The sequence below is a fragment of the Lepidochelys olivacea genome (genome assembly GCF_965140295.1).
Source record: "Lepidochelys olivacea isolate rLepOli2 genome assembly, chromosome: 1".
NCBI lineage: Eukaryota > Metazoa > Chordata > Testudines > Cheloniidae > Lepidochelys > Lepidochelys olivacea.
The window spans coordinates 185,519,545-185,543,540 of record NC_140411.1 but is presented as its reverse complement, the minus strand read 5'-3'; the positions used below and the strand labels follow the sequence as shown (position 1 = coordinate 185,543,540).

General features: G+C 39.4%; 1 protein-coding gene across 3 annotated transcripts in view; it reads right to left on the bottom strand.

The window, feature by feature from the left end:
- CADM2 (cell adhesion molecule 2) overlaps positions 1-23,996 on the bottom strand; it is a 1,053,908-nt gene that overhangs the window by 606,377 nt on the left and 423,535 nt on the right. Inside the window, exon 2 of one of the 3 annotated variants that reach the window (XM_084621992.1) lies at positions 10,658-10,738. The exons of the other annotated variants lie outside the window; for them this stretch is intronic. Within the exon in view, the coding sequence (XP_084478118.1) occupies positions 10,658-10,694 (37 nt within the window). The 5' untranslated portion in view covers positions 10,695-10,738. The remainder of the gene's footprint in view (positions 1-10,657; positions 10,739-23,996) is intronic. 3 annotated transcript variants of the gene reach the window in all.

The window sequence follows — 23,996 nt, the reverse complement described above, 5'->3', positions numbered from 1 at the left end:
CACTGAAGATTTACACAGGTGCCACATAGCTCTGTTCATGTTATTTAGTCTTCACAGTGGAAGAGAGAATTACATCTTAATGTCAACCACTTTAATAATAATAAATACTCCCCCTATTTAGCACTGAGACTTCAAAAAGATCATACTGTTTGGAAAGCCTGTGTGACTAGTATTACCTATACTTCAAATGGGGAATACCACAAGAACCAAAAATGTTTCTAAAAAATGGAATGAACACTTTAAGCATGACCATTGTGCACAATTATGGTAGAATGAGTCCTGAAATTTTTGGAGGGAGCTGTCTTTTGGGTTTATTTGTAAGGAAACATGTGTACGCTTTTAACAATAATACATTTAATCTAAATGACGATGAAACTCACAATTGACCAAACTCCCAATACTTCATTCCTTTCTGTTAAAGATCATAACATGCTTTCCTATACTGATATGTGCATGCACACATGTAAAACATATATAAGATCTTGAGAGATTTTACTTCCGTCTAAGATATGGTAAAATATAAAACCATAGCTATGGTAGTTGCAAATGACCATCAATTCCTAACTCCTGGATCTCTTGGTATTGTATTCTAGTTTTTAACAATTTCCTTTCTTTAAAAAACAAACAAACAAAAAAAACTTACTCCTTTTGAAAAATAAACTCTTTGTTTAGTTGGAAACTCAAAATCAGTAATGCCTGTCTCTGGTTAGAAACTATCATACATTTTATCAGTACTAACAAATGTCATTTAATGTCATGTACTCAATGCTTTTTTTTTTTTTGCCTCTGTCTTCACTATCAAGGACAGCTCCCAGACTGCTAGGCTGGGCATCACAACATGGGGAGTAGATGGCCAGCCCTCTGTGGAGAAAGAGGTGGTTAGGGACTATTTAGAAAAGCTGGACGTGCACAAGTCCATGGGGCCGGATGAGTTGCATCTGAGAGTGCTAAAGGAATTGGCGGCTGTGATTGCAGAGCCATTGGCCATTATCTTTGAAAACTCGTGGCGAACGGGAGAAGTCCCAGATGACTGGAAAAAGGCTAATGTAGTGCCAATCTTTACAAAAGGGAAGAAGGAGGATCCTGGGAACTACAGGCCAGTCAGCCTCACCTCAGTCCCCAGAAAAATCATGGACCAGGTCCTCAAAGAATCAATCCTGAAGCACTTACATGAGAGGAAAGTGATCAGGAACAGTCAGCATGGATTCACCAAGGGAAGGTCATGCCTGACTAATCTAATCGCCTTCTATGATGAGATTACTGGTTCTGTGGATGAAGGGAAAGCAGTGGATGTATTGTTTCTTGACTTTAGCAAAGCTTTTGACACGGTCTCCCACAGTATTCTTGTCATCAAGTTAAAGAAGTATGGGCTGGATGAATGCACTGTAAGGTGGGTAGAAAGTTGGCTAGATTGTCGGGCTCAACGGGTAGTGATCAATGGCTCCATGTCTAGTTGGCAGCCGGTGTCAAGTGGAGTGCCCCAGGGGTCGGTCTTGGGGCCGGTTTTGTTCAATATCTTCATAAATGATCTGGAGGATGGTGTGGATTGCACTCTCAGCAAATTTGCGGATGATACTAAACTGGGAGGAGTGGTAGATACGCTGGAGGGCAGGGATAGGATACAGAGGGACCTAGACAAATTGGAGGATTGGGCCAAAAGAAATCTGATGAGGTTCAATAAGGATAAGTCCTGCACTTAGGACGGAAGAACCCAATGCACAGCTACAGACTAGGGACTGAATGGCTAAGCAGCAGTTCTGCGGAAAAGGACCTAGGGGTCACAGTGGACGAGAAGCTGGATATGAGTCAGCAGTGTGCCCTTGTTTCCAAGAAGGCCAGTGGCATTTTGGGATGTATAAGTAGGGGCATAGCGAGCAGATCAAGGGACGTGATCGTCCCCCTCTATTCGACATTGGTGAGGCCTCATCTGGAGTACTGTGTCCAGTTTTGGGCCCCACACTACAAGAAGGATGTGGATAAATTGGAGAGAGTCCAGCGAAGGGCAACAAAAATGATTAGGGGTCTGGAAACATGACTTATGAGGAGAGGCTGAGGGAACTGGGATTGTTTAGTTTGCAGAAGAGAAGAATGAGGGGGGATTTGATAGCTGCTTTCAACTACCTGAGAGGTGGTTCCAGAGAGGATGGTTCTAGACTATTCTCAGTGGTAGAAGAGGACAGGACAAGGAGTAATGGTCTCCAGTTGCAGTGGGGGAGGTTTAGGTTGGATATTAGGAAAACTTTTTTCACTAGGAGGGTGGTGAAACACTGGAATGCGTTACCGAGGGAGGTGGTAGAATCTCCTTCCTTAGATGTTTTTAATGTCAGGCTTGACAAAGCCCTGGCTGGGATGATTTAATTGGGGATTGGTCCTGCTTTGAGCAGGGGGTTGGACTAGATGACCTCCTGAGGTCCCTTCCAACCCTGATATTCTATGAAATTAAAATTACTAAATTATATAAGTGCTTTGGCCCAGGCTGGGGCTGTTCCATCTTTGCTGTCCCAAAAATATATATATTTCTGCTCCCTTCCCCTTCACACAAAATCATTCCTGACCTCCCAAATAAAATCAACCATCTAAAGAACATGGGGCTTCTCCCCATCTGTCAATAAATAAATTCTTCTCCTACAGTAGCAACTTTACTGTAATTCCCATCTCTGTTCCTAAAAAAAGAGGAGGTATGGAACAGTCTGGAAGCCCTGCCCTTCCATTGCCAGGGCACAGGGTCCCCAACTCCCATTTGCATATCCTCATCACAGGATTATAGGCTCCCCTTCTCCCCTTCCACCCTCTGACCCCCCTCACCAGGTCAGAGATCCTTGTCCTCCCCCTTCACTCCCCTCATTAAGTCACAGGTAGAGCTGGTCAGGAAATTTTTGACAAAACAGGGGGTTTTTGGTCAGTAAATGCTGATTCATCAACACTGAAACTTTTCATGGGAATGCATCAGGTTTGATCAAAATTTTAGTTCGGAGTGATTTCTCAGATCCAGGATGGAATTTCTGGACATAGAGAGAGCCTACTCCCAGTCCATAATGAGAAAATATACACCTGGGATGTGGGAGAACCAGATATAAGTCCCTAGTCTGAATCAGACAGCTCAGGGTCTCCCACATCATAGGTGAGTGCCCTAACCCCCAGGATATTTGCTATTGGGGGGTGGGTTCTTTCTTATTTTTGACAAAATAAAAAAAAAAACCAAAAAACACCCTCAGTTTTGTCTCAGTGAAAAACAGGAAATTTTTAGAAATCTCAAACATTTTCATGAGATCAGAAAACCATTTCCTGCCCAGCTCTAGTCACAGGCCCCTATATACTCCTCCTTGCCCAAAACCCCCTATTTGCTGCTACCTTCTAATCACAGGTTTCCCACACTTGGGTTCCAGGAGCTGCTTCTGTACTGGGGCTTTAATGCATTTAGATTCTTTGGGGTTAAAGTTCTGTAGCCTCAAAGAGGATTGAATCAAACCTCTAGAGTTCAATGGCATGAGAAATAGTCGAGGAGCCTAACCTTCATCAGCCCCAATTCCCCCTGCCTCCCTGCACTATGCTGTATGGTGTGGTGATGCTGTTCTGGAAGTGCCAGAGTAGCCTCTACGTGGGGTGACAGTGAAGGGGCTAGAATCTGACAGGTCCTCCTCTGCCACTCACTCTCTCCATTTTGTTTCAGGACAAAAGGAGAAAAGAAAAGGTGTCCATGACAAAGATTTTGTTTGTGTAAAAGGGGGAGGGGAGAAGGAGAGAAATTAATAGGTGGAGACCTATCAGCTCCCCGTTACCAGCCAATGCTGAATCAGAGTTTGCCAGTGCTGCTCCTCGATAAGCAGGTTGCTGAAGAGCAATATACGCAACTATTCTTCTGTTGTTGTCTGAGCATCCAGATTTCACAACTGTCCTGGAGATGGGAATGAATGACACAGCAGAAATGAAACATGAGTTTTCAGGCCGGTAGTTCAGAACATAAGCTCCATATTTGATATTTAATGACTTCCTATAAAGAATTTCATTCACCTATATTATCCAAATATATAGAGTGGAAGAAAAAAATCAAAAATATAACTGATGCCTCCTTTTGCTTCAGGTTATCTGGTCATTACTACACAGTGTAAGACCGTTATTAGTTTGCAATAAAGGAAATTATGGCAATTACTGATTAATAGAAAAAGATTAAAATAAAATATAAAACCATCCACATTAATCTCTCTTTTTCTCCTCCACCGAAACACTAAATTCCTGGAGAGATCAGGGAAGCAGGCTAGTAGAATGGCCTTTCCATTTATGTAAAATTACTTAAACTGAAGTAGATATTTGTCTTAAAGAAATCTTCCTCTCCAAAGTAAAAACATTACTTGCTCTTATTGCTACATTCATAACAGAAGTACATTATATATTTATGTGTAATACTCACAACACAAATGTCTTTTACATTCTCTTTGATTCTACTGTCCAGCTATAGTGAAAGGACAGGACAGAGATATTTGATACGGTTTTAATCAGGCTGCAACTTTATTATTAGATGCCTGGAACTTCCCGACACATAAAAGTGTACAATGCAGGTAACTCCATGTTCATTCACTAATTACCTGGGGGCTTCCGCCAGCTCCCCCTTCTTTTTCCATCCAGGTCCCCCAGCCAATCCATTGCTGGGACTTTACCATCCGTCCCCACCCCCCGTAGGAGGGTTAAGGTAGGCTACAAGAAAGGGGCTTGGTTCCCTGCCGTACCAATCATAGGAGCCCTAGCCCACACCTCATTCCATTCCTTTTACGAACACCTCCCTTTTAAAATCCTTTTCCAAGACATTTATCTGGTCACTATATACCTTTCCTACTGAGTACTTGCACTGGACATCCGCCCCACACTTATATAAGGAATTTTGACATGTGGCCTACCGTCCTTCATTTCACACATCAACAAAGTCCTCCCCGGACCCACTGTGGGGAAGGCAAGAAAACCCCAACTCCACCTAGGCCAATCTGGTGGTAAGGGAAAAATTCCTTCCCAGCCCCCCTAAATCGGGGAAGTTAGCACAATGCCCACAGCACCTGGTATTTCACCACCTAAAGGGGAGGAAAGGTGGGTGCTGCCTCAGCCTGCTCCATGTAAAAGGGAGCTTCACACACAGGGCTGTCCCCTTTTAAAGCCTTCTACCCATCCGGTTCCAATAGGATGTGTCAGTGTTGCCACGCTGGCCCCTTGTCCCACTGAAGCATGTACTATTCATGCTACAGAAACATAACATCAGCCCTTGTTAGTTTTGTGACCTCTATCAAAGCAGAGTGCAAGCACAAGAAATAGACTGTGAAAAACTATCAAAGAAAAACTCAACTAATTTAAGATGAGTATTAAGAAACATACATTTCATCAACACCAAATTATGTGATGAAGAACTATGTAAAATATGCTTTTCCATTTATATTATCTATATAATTCCATGTAGGCAGGAAAGGCTGAAAAATGTGGTGAAGAACCAAATGATGCTGATTATTTGTTTAACCATTTCTTACACTGAAGCTGTGTCTACATTACACATCACTTTCATCAGCGTGTTGGGTATGTGTAACTACAAGTTGTAGTGAAAAGTTGTGATGTGTAGGTACACATCAGTAAAAGGATCTGGTGGGGAGAGGCAGCTGGAAAAGGCTTCAAGCAGCTCTCCACTGCTGAAGCCTTTCATTGCTTTCACAGCAAGGCTCTGACAGGGGGGAGCTCCAGCAACTGGAACGCAGCAGCAACTGGAAGGCAGCAGGTCTACATGGCTAAAAAAGGGAATTTCAGAGTGGCAGCCGTGTTAGTCTGTATTAGCAAAAACAACGAGGAGTCCTTGTGGCACCTTAGAGACTAACAAATTTATCTGGGCATAAGCTTTTGTGGGCTAGAACCCATCTGATGAAGTGAGCTGTAGCTCATAAAAGCTTATGCCCAAATAAATTTGTTAGTCTGTAAGGTGCCACAAGGACTCCTCGTTGTTTTTGCTAAAAAAAAAAAAGGAGTGTAGACGTGAAAGCACAGCTTGGGTCAGTAGAGAGCTGTATAGAGTATGTACTTGGGGAGATACACACAACATTCAGTGTTAGGATATAGATATTCAGGCCTGTCTGTAAAGGCCTATACTCTAAGAATTTAGGTGTATTCTTATCACTTGGCTAATTATAGAGGTATAAAAGAAAGAATCAAAATCACTGTCTGCTGGTGTAAGGGCCTTCTCTTACTGTGACTGTCTGAGGCCCTGTTCTTAGGCTAAGGCCTTTGGCTAAGCAGCACAGGCAGCCATAAGCTGGGAAGCGAATAGTCACATCCTCACATTCCAAACTAGTCACATTGAAATAAGGTGCTATTGGGCTGTTAGGCACTATCAGGACAGAATTGTACTCCTATCACCTCCAGAGAAAGGGAAGTGCCTAGAAAATGTAAAAGAAAACTTAGTTTGATAGCATCCTGTCTGGCAAGAACTCACTTATCAATAGCTGGGATGTGAAATCCTCACTTCTATATCGTTTTGTCATTATAGTTCCCACTTTGCTATTGTTTGTCTGTATAATCTCTGTCTGGTTCTGTGATTGTTCCTGTCTGCTGTATAATTAATTTTGCTGGGTGTAAACTAATTAAGGTGGTGGGATATAATTGGTTACATAATCATGTTACAATATGTTAGGATTGGTTAGTTAAATTTCAGGGAAATGATTGGTTAAGGTATAGCTAAGCAGAACTCAAGTTTTACTATATAATCTGTAGTCAATGAGGAAGTGGGTGTGGGTGGGAGGGGGTGGGTGTGCGGGGGAGATGGGAACAGGGAATGGGGGTAAGAAAATTGGAATCATGTTTTGCTAAAGCGGGAAATGGGAACAGGGAATGGGAGTAAGGAAGTTGGAATCATGTTTGGCTAAGGGTAGGAATGAGAACAGGGACACAGGTGTAAGGCTCTGTGGTGTCAGAGCTGGGAAGGAAGGAAACTGGAATCATGCTTGCTGGAAGTTCACCCCAATAAACATCGAATTGTTTGCACCTTTGGACTTCGGGTATTGTTGCTCTCTGTTCATGCGAGAAGGACCAGGGAAGTAAGTGGGTGAAGGAATAAGCCCCCTAACATTCAGGTGTGTCTGTATTTTACTCACCTAAGTCAGGCCTCATTGTCTACCCTTGTACTTAATCCACATGATGAGGGCTACCTAAGTAAATACTCTACATTCCCCTGAAAGAAACATGCAGTGTATACACAGCCTTAGTGATTTTCTGTCTTTTGTTGGCACTGATAGTTTTTGGTCTAAGGAAATAACTGTGATAACATACACATTAACCTAAACAGGGTGAATCAGAAACTTGGGATTACTGTTCAGTTGATGCTACGGTGCTGCCAGACCATAGTCAGGCTCACAGTTTATATGCAATTTGCATGAAATTACATATACTCCTTTTTTGGACGTTTCCAAGAACAAGTTAGACAGCTGTCAGGGATAGTCTAGGTGTACTTGGTCCTGCCTCAGTGTGAAGGAAATGGACTAGATGACCTCTCTAAGTCCCTTCTAGCCGCACCTTTCTATGATTCCGTAAATGTTTTGGAATGTGAATTTGCTAACTACCTATGTTTACAATATTAACGCACTGTAAACAATAATTTTAGTCAAATACTAACTAAATTTTCTCAACTCGCGTAACTATGCTGATCATCTACAGTATTCTTAATGCTGTAAAATTAAGAGTCTTAGAGCTTGTCTAGATGTTATAGCGATACACACTACTGGAGTACGATTTCTATAGCAAACTACCGTGCTGCACACTAATTGGTCCATGTGGACCATGCTGGTCCTCACTAAAAGTTCCCTAGTGCAGTGCTTCTCAAGCTATCGGATGTGGGGGACTGGCGATATTTTTTTCCAATGTGCGCGCAGACCGGCAGGCGTGCCGATCCGCGGACCACCGCTTTGAGTAGCACTGCCCTAGTGTACTTCAACATAGTACTGTTTCAGCACTATGTTAAAGTGTGCTAGGGAAATTTTAGTGCATACCAGCATGGTCCAAAAAAACAATTAGTGTGCAACATGTTAGAGTGCTTTAGAAATCACACCCCCAAAGTACACTGCGTAAGCATGCCTTTAGTATATATAAATACATACACTTTAAAAATGAAAAAGCAAGTTTTCTTACATTTGCACATTAGTATTCTTTCTTTCTGGAATTCTTTCACAGCAAGAGTCACACAATAGTAAAAACAATGATAAATTCATTTTCATATTCTTACTAAATTTACACATTTGTATAATGCTGCCCACTGTTCCCTCTAAGCTGTGCGCGTGTGCACGCACACACAGATCCTAAACCCTGTGCACATTGCGAAACACCGCACACACAAAAATTCACACAGAAGCACAACAATTTGCACAGAAGAAATTTTTTGCGCACACAGCCTGTCAAAAATTAGAGGGAACATTGATGCTGCCTGTCCTTGCTGTATTCTAATTTGATATCTAGCAATTTTATGGTTAAAAGGACATGTACATTTATTAGGTGTAATCTTGATATAGAAAAAAAATCAAATTGGGCTGGAAGGAAATGTCTTTTCTTAGCTATAAATGTTCACTTTAAAAAAAAGTAGCAATCTGGATATATGATGCTTTTTGTTTTTCCTCTGATTTCCAGCACATTCAAGATTCTCCCTCCATCCTGCATCCAAACTGAAACGTTAAAGGTAAATCTTATCCAAAAGCGATGTAATACACAGTCTTCACCACAAGCCAGATTCCGATACCCCTTACTCAGAGTGAATAGTACTTCCCAAGAAGTCTTAGTGAAATGAATGGGACTACTTGTTGATTAAGGCATTACTCAGTGAGAGTCTAGCCCAAAGCTATTTCTGTGAACTACGGACAAATAAAATGATTTGTCCACATTGCTTTGGGATTTCACAGTTTTCTTTTTTTAAATGGTACCCTTAAATTTTAGATCTATTCTTTTTGTCTGACATGTCTTAAACAATATGGAAAATTGATGCAATTCCCTATTTAACTATATATAGTTCAAAGGCAGCACCTCAAAACTATCGAATATATTGGGTGATTGATAAAGAATTTCTTCTGCATGCTAACACCAACACTTTTAAAGATTTTAAGGGACATGACAAATCACTAATATTTGTGTAACCATGTTACACTAAAAGATCAAAATGTAGTTATAATGGAAATACATTTGAGCGGGGGTAAAGAAAGGTTTTATTAATGTAGCAAAATTCTAATTTAAGCCTAAAATTAACTAAAACCTGTATGTGTTCCTTCCCTTCCCTGCTTCTGTTCTCCATGAAAGGTCACAAATGTGCTGACAAGAAAAGTCATGGGATTCATTATAGCTTAAACATTCAAATATAGAAAAGAGGGAAACAAAAGATTAGATGAAGAGGAGCATCAATACAAATCCACAGTCTAAGCAACAACAGATATTTGAACAGAATTAGTGTATTTCTATTGGTGGCATACGAGTGATTGTTGTGTATTAGTTTTCAGCTCAGATTTTCTCAGTGTACAAGTAAAACATTTTTTCTCTAATTTTCAATTGTGCAAATTCAACCTGGGATTTGAAAGTCAAGTTATGATCTTCTAGTTTGTGCATCATCTGCAGCAATAAAGATTTTGAACTGGACTATAGCTAAGATTGTTGATGCATAAATGAGAAAATAATACAATTCACTCTCATATACAGTATCTGCAGTCAATCTACAGAGCTGCAAAAGTAAAAAGGAGGAAAACTGTACCTTACAGTTATGGCAAATCTCACTTTCTAAAAAACAAACTATAAAGAAACATTGCAGTTAATCTGCCCCTCCTAAACCCTGTTCCAAGAATCCTATAATCCAAAAATAAAATATTTTCTTACTTCAGAAAAATGCCCTTTCTAATCTTATCTTATAATTTGAGACCACAATGGTATATACTTCCCCGACTGTGATGTCTGAGAATTAATCACCTCTCAGAACTTACAAGGTAACAGTGCTTTGCCCTTAGATTTACTGATACTGATAAAACAATGAGTTTTATCTGATTGTAGGAAGAACTGGAGTGATTTCCCTCTCTTTGATATAGTTCATCTCCTCTGTGGGTTCTGCTAAATAATTCTTACCATAGAAATCCCTAGAATTGAAAAACAAGCAAATTCTCCAAAGAGCATATATTTACAAAATCAGACAATTTATCACACCAGTTTACAAGTAATTGCTCCCTGCCACTGCAACAGTAGTGAACACTATCAGAGCCCCCCTTTAAGGTCTTTTCCTCACCCCAAGAAGTCAGTACGGGTAGTATATTTTGTTTTAGGAACTATATATAAACATCTGAAGCCTGTTGCACTCATTGTGCCATTTTTATTTGCAAGTGCTTGAGTTATAAGAAATTGTTTGTTTAAATTAACTGATATAACACAATCACCCACCTCACATAAGCACACATACCCCTTGTAGAGGAGAGAGGCAAGGGGCTTATTACAGGCCATGGGGCAAATTCCCATGTCTCCCCTTTAACTTTAATCATTTTAAATTTAATTTAATTACTATTCATGACACACCACTGCAGCCTGAACACAGGGCTATTAGAACCACTAATTGCATGAGAATCTGTCCATAAGGAGACTTGAACTGAGAACCATTGAATCCCAGAGCAGCTGCAGCACTTACTCTGTACTGGGGGGCAGGGGGCGCTGAGGGAGATCATGGTGTGTCCTGTTCTATCCGCTTTCCAGATCTCCAGCCACTAGACTGCAAAAAGATTGATAGAATATCCATTATCGCTCCCCAAAGTCAGATTCATCAGTTATTCATTTAAGTGTACTAAAGGCTGATGACAAAAATTACATCTAAAACTGCTGGAGATAAATTAATATGGGTTTCTATCTGATAATATTCACCATTTTCTGTCAGATTAGGAGAAAATGTCTGCCTTCAGCTGGCTGTAGATAGAATGGAAAAAATGTTAAATATGTGCAGTGCTAAGAATATAATTTATATAGATGCAAAGATGTGCATGGTGATTTAACATAGGATTCACAGGACAAAATTATGTGTGTGGCACAGGAGGTCAGATTATAATGGTCCCTTCTGGTTTGAGAATCTATGGAAGACATGGAATTTACAAACATAAGAACAACACCTCACAAACAACAGAGTGATTGAGTGTTAATGATTTTGAATTAATTACATGGATATTTAATTTTAGAATGTGTTTTTGTTGATATATGGTTAGGTTTATATCATAATGAGAACTAACTCACAGGATTATGACATGGGGTATGAGGACAGAGGTGGACAATTGGTGGTGGAAGGTTTAAAAAAAAGTTCATCAAAAGCTTTTAGGAAGTCTTAATAAACTATATACAATCTCTCCCTCCACTGAAACAACCTCATCCAGCCACCCAAATACAAACAAAGCGTAAAAATCCCACACTCCTTTCACAGGATTTTAACAATTGCATTAGCAGATCTTTACTGCCGGTGTATTAACCCGAATTTAGACACTGCTCTCTAGAATTCTTACAAGTGAAAAATGGGCAAAAATGGCCATAAACAAATATTAAAAATTGATAAACAGCATGTCTATTTTGGAAACTCAAGTCTGGTAGAAAGCTCTCTTTTGGCAGCTGCTGGATTTCCACTTTTGAAAATGCTATTCTTAGTTAACAGATTAAACAGTGAAGATCTACTTGCCAAAATATTATTGCTCTATGTAGATAGTAACAAAACTAGCATCAAATTATAGCAGTTTACTTCATTTATTTAGCACCTTACATTCTAAAGCAGTGGCTCTCAACCTTTCCAGACTACTGTAACCCCTTTCAGGAATCCGATTTGTCTTGAGTACCCCAAGTTTCACCTTACTTAAAATCTACAGAATCACACATAAAAATACAGAAGTGTCACAGCACACTATTACTGAAAAAATGCTTTCTTTCTCATTTATACCATATAATTATCAAATAAATCAACTGGAATATAAATATTGTATATAAATATAAACTTCAGCATATAGTATAAGAGCAGTATAAACAAGTCATTGTATGAAATTTTTGTTTGTGCTGACTTCGCTAGTGTTTTTTTATGGAGCCTGTTGTAAAACTAGGCAAATATCTAGATGAGTCAATGTACCCTCTGGAAGACCTCGGCGTACTGCCAGCAGTACACATACTCTGGGTTGAGAACCACTGTTCTCAAGGATCTCAAGGTTGTTTACAAACTTTGGCCTCTGTCCATCAAAGTGATCTACCTTCATGGAATCCCTGCAGTGTTGTAGTCACATGTTTCAGTTTTAGCCTGTATGGCCAAACTATTGGTGTTGCAGAGAGAAGCTGTTTAGTTTAATTACCATTTCAATATTTAGACAACGTACAAAAACAAAAAAAAAGAGTGCCAACTAGGGTAAGGTATTAAACAGAAAATATGTGCATTGCTTGGATGTGAAACTGCATTCTCATACCTATTGTTAATTACTTGAAACCAAGATTAGGATGTAACAGTGGGGCAGTTTTGGGAAGTCAGTACTGCAGTCGCCCATGGCATAGATATTTTATGCATAGAGAATTTCTCTCTCCACTCCTGCCACTGAGAACTGTCATGAGCTGTAAATGTACTTTAAATAAAATAAAGGACCTAGGCACATTTTAAACCGAGAAAGGACAATATGTCCACTTTAAAAAAAAATGAAAACAGGTGTTATGTTTCATAAATGTTGGGAAGGATAAAGAAAAATCTGATTATTTTAAAAAAAATATGTTGAAAAGTGTAATAGTTTGAAAAAAATTAATTTCTAGAGTTCCTAAGCAACAAATATGATTAATTTAATCATACATATTTTAACCAATGTGTCTTGTTCCTTTGAATGTCCATTGTCTGATTATTTAGTGTAAAACTGTTGATGTATTTTATTTTAATAAGATATTAAAAATCAGAAATGGTTATTATTTTAGAAATTTTTCATTTTTCCACACTAGCATGAACATATGATAATTAATTTTGATGAGCATGTTATCATAGATGCAATGGCAACAATCATTTGTCAGTGTCAACTGGAATTAATACAAACAAATGTACACATAGAGGGAGTGAGAAGAGACAAATGGAAAGAAGTAGAGTTAGACATTTAGGCAATCCTAAATTCTCTAACATTGTTAGCATTAAATATTTTATTTTATAACTTATGTTCATTAGATTTATCTAAAACACCAGAGTAAGAACAACAATATAAGATAAAAGTTTGTGGTTGAGATATAGGGCACAGCATACCTTAATAAAGGAATACAGAACACATTTGTTTACTTATTGTTTACAGTGACTGTATAATCAAAGCTGAAAGTTATATCTAGTCATCCCAAAATTCTATTCATCTCCAGACTTAGTAAACAAAACTTCACTGCAGTCCTAAGGTTTAGGAAGATGGTATTATATACCATACAGCTGACCCATAATTCTGCACTAATTCTCCTTGAAGTTACCTCTAACATTATTGGCTTGGATTTTGCAGTCGTGGTGGTGGTTTTAATCTGATATGCCCTGTTGATTAGTGTTTACCTTTAGGACCCTTGGTAGGAAGAGGCCCATATGCAGAGCAGAAAAGAATGTGTTGAAGTATGTGTTGCCTTTGAAAAGGGGGTTTCATTCTTATTCCAAGAATCTTATTTGCAAATAAAACATTAATAGCAAATATTTTAAAAAGAAAACAGGCATCATGTACACAACAAGATAGGAAAGACAAAGAAATCTTAATGTTACAGCAGGAAAAAGAGCAATGAATAAGTCAGATGTAAGGAAACAGGAGCAGTAGTTTAGAGGGAAAAGGCAATCCCAAGGAGAAAAGAAAAACTTTAATAATATTGTCACAGCTTCAGGGTAACTGCACCTATGTTTCCCTCACCATGACCAATGAGGAAATCCACTTCAGGTTTCCAGTTCCCAGCCACCACGTCTCTTATGTGGAGATCCACAGCTCTCTTCCTCCTCACCAAGGTTTTAAGGCTGCACAGCTCTCTGGCTTTTGATAACCCTACTGAGCCTAAAGGCCAGCACCTGTGCCTTCTTTTCTCTCCAAGGGCTATGAACAGGATAATACCAGCAGTTACAAGTTACCACACAGGTCTTTCTAAGCAAGCACCTCTATTTTAAAGGAAAACACACTACAGAAAAACAAATATACACCAATAAAAGTTTGTATATGCATGCTAAACACTTGTCAGATGTCACCCATTAGTCTTATGGAACCCTGGTAGGACAAAGTCGTTCCCACCCTCCTGCAAGGGTTGGAGCCCTTTGACAGAAGGTTGTGTCCTTTGCTAGATAAGAAAGAAGGCGGAGTCAGTTTAAACACAGCGTTTTTAAAGCAAAAGCCCTTTCTTTGTTTTTCTAGTGTCTGAAAGCCAGTTTGAAGCAGTATATCTGGACCTCCCCAGGGGTTCTACTTCTCTAGAAGTATTCAGTGTCAGTGATTCACCCGAATTACCTGCCACTGTTATAGTTCCTAGAAGAACTGTGGTAGCCTTCCCCCATGGAGCAGAACACAATCATACATACAGTACCTGGCCTACAGTGATACATTAACTTAATACAGTTTACCCAATGATACTACATGTGGTGGCAATATCTGTCAAATCTATAAAGAGAGAAACAATTATTTTTGAATAGTATAAGGAGAAGGTGTTGTTAGTATTAAGGATGGATCAGAGATGTTGATGTTATCCATAATGCAGAGGTGGGCAAACTACAGCCCGCGGGCCACATCCAGACTGCTGGACTGTCCTGCCTGGCCCTTGAGCTCCCTCCCCCGCAGCGACGCCAGCGCTCTGCCCTGCCGTTCCTCCCAGGCAGCGCGGGGGGCAGGCTGGCTCTGGTGGGGCTGTGAGCTCCTGCTGCTCTGAGCAGCTTGGTAAGGGGGTGGGGAGCGGGGGGGTTGGATAAGGGGCAGAAGATCCTGGGGGGCAGTCAGGGGACAGGGAGCAGGGAGTGGTTGGATGGGACAGAGGTTCTGGGGGGGGCAGTCAGGGGATGGGGAGCAGGGGGGGTTGGATAGACATGGGAGTCCCAGGGGACTGCCAGGGGCGGGGGAGTGGATAGGGGTTGGAACACTCAGAGGACAGGGAGAACGGGGTGTTGGATATGGGGTGGGGTCCTGGGGTGCCTGTCAGGGGGTGGGGGTGTGGATAGGGGTTGGGACAGTCAGGGGATGGGGAAAGGGGGGGTTGGATGGGGGTGGGGTCCCACGGGGGCAGTTGGGGCAGGGGTCCCAGGAGGGGCGGTCAGGGGACAAGGAGCCGGGGGGTTGGATGGGTCAGGAGTTCTGAGGGGGACAGTTGGGGGAGGGGAAGTGGGAGAGGGCGGATAGGCGGTGGGGGCCAGGCTGTTTGCGGAAGCACAGCCTTCCCTACCTGGTCCTCTATACAGTTTTGCAACCCTGATGTGGCCCTCTGGCCAAAAAGTTTGCCCACCCCTGCCATAAAGAAAAGTTGATTATGTTAAGAGGTGAAAGGATGTTTTCATGTACAGATTAAACAAATACCAAAGTGAATATTTTAGTATTTGTAATGTCAGTTTCACTTTATTTTGCTGTGATAGAAAATAATAGTTAAACATAGAATCATGGAATATCAGGGTTGGAAGAGAACTCAGGAGGTCATCGAGTCCAACCCCCTGCTCAAAGCAGAACCAATCCCCAATTAAATCATCCCAGCCAGGGCTTTGTCAAGACTGACCTTAAAAACTTCTAAGGAAGAAGATTCCACCACCTCCCTAGGTAACGCATTCCAGTGTTTCACCACCCTCCTAGTGAAAATTTTTTTCCTAATATCCAACCTAAATCTCCCCCACTGCAACTTGAGACCATTGTTCTGTCATCTGCTACCACTGAGAACAGTCTAGAGCCATCCTCTTTGGAACCCCCTTTCAGGTAGTTGAAAGCAGCTATCAAATCCCCCCTCATTCTTCTCTCATTCTTTTTTGTTGCCCTCTGCTGGACTCTTTCCAATTTTTCCACATCCTTCTTGTAGTGTGGGGCACAAAACTGGACACAGTACTCCAGATGAGGCCTCACCAGTGTCGAACAGAGGGGAACGATCACGTCCCTCGATCTGCTGGCAATGCCCCTACTTATACATCCAAAAATGCTATTGGCCTTCTTGGCAACAAGGGCACACTGCTGACTCATATCCAGATTCTCATCCACTGTAACCCCTAGGTCCTTTTCTGCAGAACTGCTGCCGAGCCATTCGGTCCCTAGTCTGTAGCGGTGCATTGGATTCTTCCATCCTAAGTGCAGGACTCTGCACTTGTCCTTGTTGAACCTCATCAGATTTCTTTTGGCCCAATCCTCCAATTTGTCTAGGTCCCTCTGTATCCTATCCCTACCCTCCAGCGTATCTACCACTCCTCCCAGTTTAGTGTCATCTGCAAACTTGCTGAGGGTGCAATCCACACCATCCTCCAGATCATTTATGAAGATATTGAACAAAACAGGCCCCAGGACTGACCCTTGGGGCACTCCACTTGATACCGGCTGCCAACTAGACATGGAGCCATTGATCACTACCTGTTGAGCCCGACAATCTAGCCAACTTTCTATCCACCTTATAGCTTTTTAAAAAGATAATTAAACAATTATAATTAACAAAAAGAGCTTTTTTAAAAAATAATTAAAAGGTTCATATTTCACTAAACTTTTACATTCATGTATCTATCGCATCTGGGTCACTCTTAGAGATGAGTGAGAGACAATGAATACGGAAGTGAGGAGTTGGAAGAACATATTTCACCCTTACTCATCTCACTTAGTTATGGTAGATGTACAGAAAATTAATCACTACTTGTAATTCTTTCAACATTCCTTCTCAAAGCCGATAATATATTAAAGCAGAGGTAAGCAAAAGGTGGGGGGGGAAGCAAAGTAAAAGTAATATGGCATAAATAAAATTGCTAAATCAATAGAGTATTGAATATATCTAAGAAAAAGTGTATTGTGCTCAGCATACAATACCAAAAGCTCCTCAGTCTTTTATTTAATACAGTGTTGTGAAATATTAATGATGCAGAAAATATTCCCCCTAACAAATCATTATATTATTCAGCACATTTTTCAAAATGGATAAACTTTATATGCTGAACCCTTTTCTTTACCCCAGACAAAACATCAATTTGAAACTGATTTACTACTCCCTTTACTGGGGATGAAGCACACTTTTTCACAAAGTTCATGTCCCAAGGGATTGAGATTGATTGCTCCACACAATACATGGTGACAAAAAGATTTACAGTTTTTGATCAGAGCTACTGGTACAGGCACAGCCGTCGTGTGGTATTACTTCAAAGACAGTGCACATTTTAAGATGAATTGGTCCTGAGGAGGACCTCTGGTGAGCTACCAGGCTCAAATTGTAAAGTCACAATTTGTTCTGACATTCTGTTTCTTTGCCTTAGTCTGTCCTTCCATTTCATACATTTAATAACAGGCTGATGGATTTTTTATATTAGGTAGTTCAGCATTTTATTGAGAAAAATATTGTTCTGTGACCCACTAAATACAAGATATGGAGAACAATACCTTGTACGATATCCAACCACAAAACCCCAAAACCCAAAAAGTAGATGTCAAATAATTGGAATTGCTTATTTTATTTTTTCCCAAAGAGCCATCAGCCCTTCATATATAGAGAAAAATATGTAGAAACGAGAGTTTCGTTATTACAGGATCTGCTCAAATTTCTGAAAGCATATTTTATGAGAAAGTCCTCCCTTCTGATAGCAGAATGATCTAGGGAATAGATTCAGTGGGTTTCTTTTCAGGAGACTCGACTAGGAAACCAAGCAAATAAACTTATCTGTTCTTTTTCTCACCCCCACCTCACCCCTAGCTTCTCCTAGTCAATCCTGGCTTAACTTTTAGTCATTCATGCATACGTTTGAACAGTGTTATTGAGTGTTATTGCGCGAAGTGTGAAAGGGATGAGTTATATGGATAATTATTAGATAGGTGCCTATGCCAGAGAGTGGTATATTATAATAACCTTAACACTTCTTAACACTATTCTTAACTATGTCAGGACTTTTAGCTTTATTACATAACTAACCAACTAAATCTTTATCTAAATTGTACCAGTTTAAATTAAAATCTGTTTTTAAATCAAGTTAGCTAAAATTAGAGAGGAATCCATTCAAGCTAAATTGACATAAACCAGGTATAAATCAATTTAAGAATGTTCACAGAAGGGTTTGCACCAGCTTAATTACATTAAATTTAAACGCACTTTTAGGGTATGTATACATTTAAAATGCTGCAGTGATGCAGCTGCATTGCTGTAGCACTTCAGTGTAGACCCTACCTACATTGACAGGAGGGCTTCTTTGATTAGCGTAGGTAATCCACCTCCCTGAGAGGTGGTAGCTGGATTGACGGAAGAAGTCTTCTGTCAACTTACAGCTGTTTATATTGGTGGTTAGGTCAGTTCAGCTGTCTCTCTCAGGGGTGTGGATATCTATGTAATTTCCTAGTGTAGACCAGGCCTTAGTTAAAATGGTGCAACTTGTAATGTAGACAAGATCTAAGAGAGTGGCAGCCACTGCCTAAACATAACTCAGTTTGAGTCCTATTGTGATTCTTTAGCGTGAGCCAGATGAAGAACAAAAGTTAAAAAACTCCATTCCAGAAAAGTGTTTCCATCAAAGATGCTAAATGGAAGTACAAGAAGAAAGTAAAGAACTAAAACATAAGTAGGTTAACATCACCTCTACTAAAAAGGTTGGTTTTTAAAAATTGCCAAAGATAAAGTTAAGGAAAATGTGATTATTTGCAAGCTTCTGGGATGGTATAAAAAATTATAGCCTATATTTTAAAGAGTACTTGGCAATGTACCTTTAAAAGAGAAGAGTTACACAAAACAGATTAGAATAGGTTATAAGGAAAAGTAATTATGTAAATCTAGTCTTTGATTTGTATATTTATGAAGTTGCTTTATTAATCTGTGAGAATTCTCTTTTGACCTGTCACTGATTTCTGCCTACTGTGATTATTTTGCACCTAAATAAATAATAATATTAAACCATAAAAACTATGTGTAGAATAGCTATCCATCATTCACTGAGTGCAGAGATTTCTAATTTTTATCGCCTCCCTTCAGATTCAGATTCTTGGAGGAATTAACATTTTATTTTTATTTTTTTTTAAATTTTCCTCCGTACATGTCTGTTCAAACATGAATCTTCTTCTTTCTCCTAATTAAAGGGGTTCTTAATGTATTTTCTTACATTCTGTGTTTTAATATCCTGCCTTGCTATCCTGTCAAAATATCTACAGGTTTCAGAGTAACAGCCGTGTTAGTCTGTATTCGCAAAAAGAAAAGGAATACTTGTGGCACCTTAGAGACTAACCAATTTATTTGAGCATAAGCTTTCGTGAGCTACAGCTCACTTCATCGGATGCACCCGATGAAGTGAGCTGTAGCTCACAAAAGCTTATGCTCAAATAAATTGGTTAGTCTCTAAGGTGCCACAAGTACTCCTTTTCTTTTTGTCAGATATCTATGTACATTTTCCACAGACGCATGCATTTTCATGTACACCAGATGTCTCAACAACACTCAGCAATGCAGATCAGATCTTCTGGTTTGATTATATTTCTTTCCTAATTCTTTATTAGATGACATGCATACTTATCTTTTTTGTAATTATTGATACTGTTTTTATGAAGCACTTTGAGGGAAAATAATTTTTCAAATCATCTTTTCCCCTGGCTATAATTTTCTTTCTGCTTTGATACTCATAATCAATAATTCATAAATTTGTGAATTCATAAACATATCTCCTATAATGTATTCTTTACTAAGTTGTTTTTTATTTATCCAGGATAATACAATGGATCCATACCAATAGCATATGAATAACTATACATGGATTCTCATACACCTTAACTTTCAAAGCAATGCCTCCTTGACGCAAGGTTCTCTTAGGAGTGAACTGAGAAATGTAGATTTGTGATGAAGCTCAGAAGGTAGATTACCAGAAGTAGCAATTTATTGCCATATAATTTGCGGACACTTAGTTTAAACCCTTGCATTTTAGATGACTGTTCAGTCACTTCAGTGGAAATCCTGAATTGAAAAATGGCAAATATTTTGCAGAAACGACAACATTCTGTAAATGAAACCCATTATTTTTCCTTGACCTCTTTTTCCCCAGTTGAGAAGAATATGAAGAACTACCCTAAAATGTTCTTAACTTATGTTATAAACAAGCAGAAAGTCAAAAATATTAATATAATTGTTAAACAGAACTACACTTCTAGCCTGACAAGATTACTCCATCAACTAAAATGAATTGTTTCACAGTGGCTCAGGCATGCTATGTGTGAATGAGCCAAGACGAGTCACAGTTACAGAAATGACTAAGATCCACAGAACTCATGGTGGCATTGCAGACTTCCAGCTGTGTTTCAGTGAGCATAGTGACACAACAGAGAAGACAGGGTTATGACCAAATTGCCACAGCTGAAGTGGTTAAAATGGGTTGGAATTGGTACAGCCAGCCTTGTTATTCAACCCATTAGAGAGCTGTTAGTTGACAGTTTTTTCTTGTACTTTGGACACAAACCTCCCTTTCTCCTGTCTAGTGAATAATTAGTGGGAAAAGTAATTAGTGTTTCTGACATTCTATTTATTTATATTTATTCTATTCTATTTATTCTGATATTCTTTTTAACTATGCCAAGGCAAACGATTACTTTCTTATGGAGTCACAAGCACCGGGACTCCAAGCTAGAGGAACTGTATGCCCAGGTATAACCTTTTGCAGGATCAAGGCCTATATTATTATATACTGTTACTGAATTTTAAATATTTAACAATTGTTTAATACTATAACCTTGAGTGTTCAGATGCCACAATGAAAGGGACAGTGTAAAAATGTAAATAGAATAGAAAACTAATATTAATTTAAATTACTATTCTTAGTGTTAATTTCTTTCATATACTTTAATTTATTTTACTATATTTGGAGTTATTTATGTACAGTATATATTCTAATATTTGTTGATTATTAGAATATATGTTATAAAATTATTGAAACCAGACCAAGCATAGCTTCACCATTTCCATCCTTCTCTCATCTAGAAGCAACCCAAACCAGATTTGTTTCTGTTCTCTCCACTCAGCTCCTCTGTCCCTTCCAGCAACCTAAGAACTTCAAAGTTTCAACAAGCCATTCTCAGATCTGCTGAAAAAATGTAAAACAACAGCAACTCACTCTCTCTCTCTTATACACACACACACCATATGTTACCAAAAATATGTTTTAAGTTTAAATGATTACAAAATACATGGATATATTTTTAATATGCACAAACATATGGCATGAACAATAATATGAACATGATATAAGATTTAACAATACTACTAGTATGATCGTAATCAAGAAAGCTGCATCTGTGGAAAGATCATTTAGATCTTAACAACATCTGAACATACGTATTTTGGACAACTCACTTCTTTCATAACTGTACTTAGGCATGACCCTATCAAGACCTAAAACATGCACAAAAGAGGATTTGTTAGCCAGACATGTAAATAAAATATTGATAAAAGTTGAAATGCATGGCCCAAGGCTGACCAATTCTAATGGTAAACAATGGACCAGATTTTGAACCTCTTCCTCATATTGATGAACAGTTATTTACACAATTAGTGCCAATGATTTCAGTGAGTCTACTCACATAAGTGTCCATAAACAAGATTAAGGGCCACATAATCTAGCCCAATGAAATTTTAACTAAGTAGGGAACTGCAGTTCCACAGATGTGTATTGGACCCACCACATATTAAAAATAAATTAAATTAAAATTAAAAAATCCGGCCAAACAAGCAAGCAGGGCTTTGGAGCTGTGCTCCGGCTCTGCTCCAGCTCCAGGCAAAAACCTGCAGCTCCACTGATCTGGAGCTGCTCTGCGCTCCAGCTCTGGGCTCTGCTCCAAAGCCCTGTAAGCAAGGGCTTACCTCCTAATAGTGTGTTATCCAGATTGTCTGGGCTCTGTCCTAAAAGATTCACCTGGAACCCGTACCACAGGTGGAGCAGTGAATCATTCAATTTGTTCAACAAGGCTTTGACCTCTCTTCACACATTCATGAGTGGGAAGGCATGCCAGTGTTGATGTACACACGACTGCTATACTTACTGAATTCAACTGTAATAACATGAAGTCAGAAGGATAACTTACATGTATATAGTTAAGCACATACTTAAATGTTTTGCTGGATCAGGTCTGACAATGGAGACACAATTAGGACCTGGTCCAAAGTTCATTGCAGATAATGGGAAGACCCCCACTGATTTAAGTGGTCCTTGGATGAGGGCTTTAGAGCATAAAATGGTATCCTTGCCCTCCCATAACCAAAAAGAGAAAAAGACATATAGCATTTTACTTGGTAAATAATGCTAACTGACTTTCTAATTTACTTATTTTTGGTCAATTGACATTTTAACCACTGAGCGTAGCTGATGATGCTCTCAGTTATTGTCCATAAATCTCTAATAGGAGTTTCAGAGAGACAATTATGTAGGATCTTTCTGACTATTGAGTTTGAGATTAAAAACACTTAGAATAGCTAAATATATTAAGATTGGTGATAAATTAATAAAGCTCATAAAATGGGAAATATATTTCTCAAAATATCAATGTACTGAGAAATAAAAAGCTGTACTGTCATCTCTTGCTATGACAAAATGTGAGTAGCAGGTTGCTAAAAAGTCACCTAAGAAAACTCAACACAATTTTAGTTTTCTAGTAAGAATCATTTCTCCCATATTTTCCAACTAGATTTATCTTCTAGAATTCAAAATGTGTTTCCATTTTGGCCTGTGGCAGGCCAGCATGAAGGCCATTTCTGCAGAACACAAAGGGTGAGAAGGCACTTGTATGTGGCTTCTGTGTCAGCAGACTACCCTTGTGTTGGCCCTCTGCACAGGGAGTGAATTTCATTCCATTATTTCTTCGACAGCACTTCCTTTAAAGCAGTCTGGTATTTAATTCGTATTAGTACATGCAAAGACAAAAAATGCACAATTTTTCTATAATCAAAAAATAATTATTTTTTCCTGCTTTCTCAGTCAACTTAAGTAAATTTATTCGGGATTTAAGTTACAAAGGAAAGATATATCTGATTCCTGAGCTTTTAAATTAGAAATCTGAGAGATCCACTGATGAAAGTACCCATTGTGACATGCAAGGCGTGGTTGTGGAGTTAATGTTGCATCACACATTTTGAGAACCAAAAACAGTTAAATACAACATGACTATCTCCTTCTCATCCACACCACGTTCAAATGGAGGGAGAATTCTCAGTGGTGGCCTCCATTTAGCTAGGGCAAGGGTCATAGGCACCAAAAGGGAAGCACACATTTGAGGCTGTGGCCAGCCAATTGTAATGGTGAGAGTAGTGGTAACATGAAGTAGGCCAGAACATGAGCTATCATCCTCATTTTGGAACTGTAGTTGTCTGTCTGTCTGTCTCTCTCACACACACACAGAGCTCTTAGAAAATGTAGCAACCTAGATGGAACTTGGAGGGAGGAGTTTGGAGGAGGGAACTGGAAGCCAGTCTATGAACATGTGGCTGGAATAGTAGCTGTAATTGCAGTGCTTCTGTAAAAATAGTTTTCTTAATAAAGATCCAGTTTAGTTTTAGAAACATGGAATCCTCTCACATTATTAGCCTGCACATAGTACATGAAACAGAAAGCATGAGAATTACATACCCCCCTTACACTGATCTCATCCCTCAGGTTTGGGTCTGAGGTCTGTCCATGTTCATGTTAGGAGGAGATTCCCTTGGCTCCTTTGAAGCAAGACCCTCTTGCTGCTGGCAGTGGTCAACCTCATGCAGACAGAAGCCCTTCTGCTTATAAACATTGTCTTGTCACAATCCCCTAGTGTGAAAGCTCATACCTCAGTCATGCTGGTTCACATTCACAACACCCATTGTTTGAATCAGGGGTGGTAAGG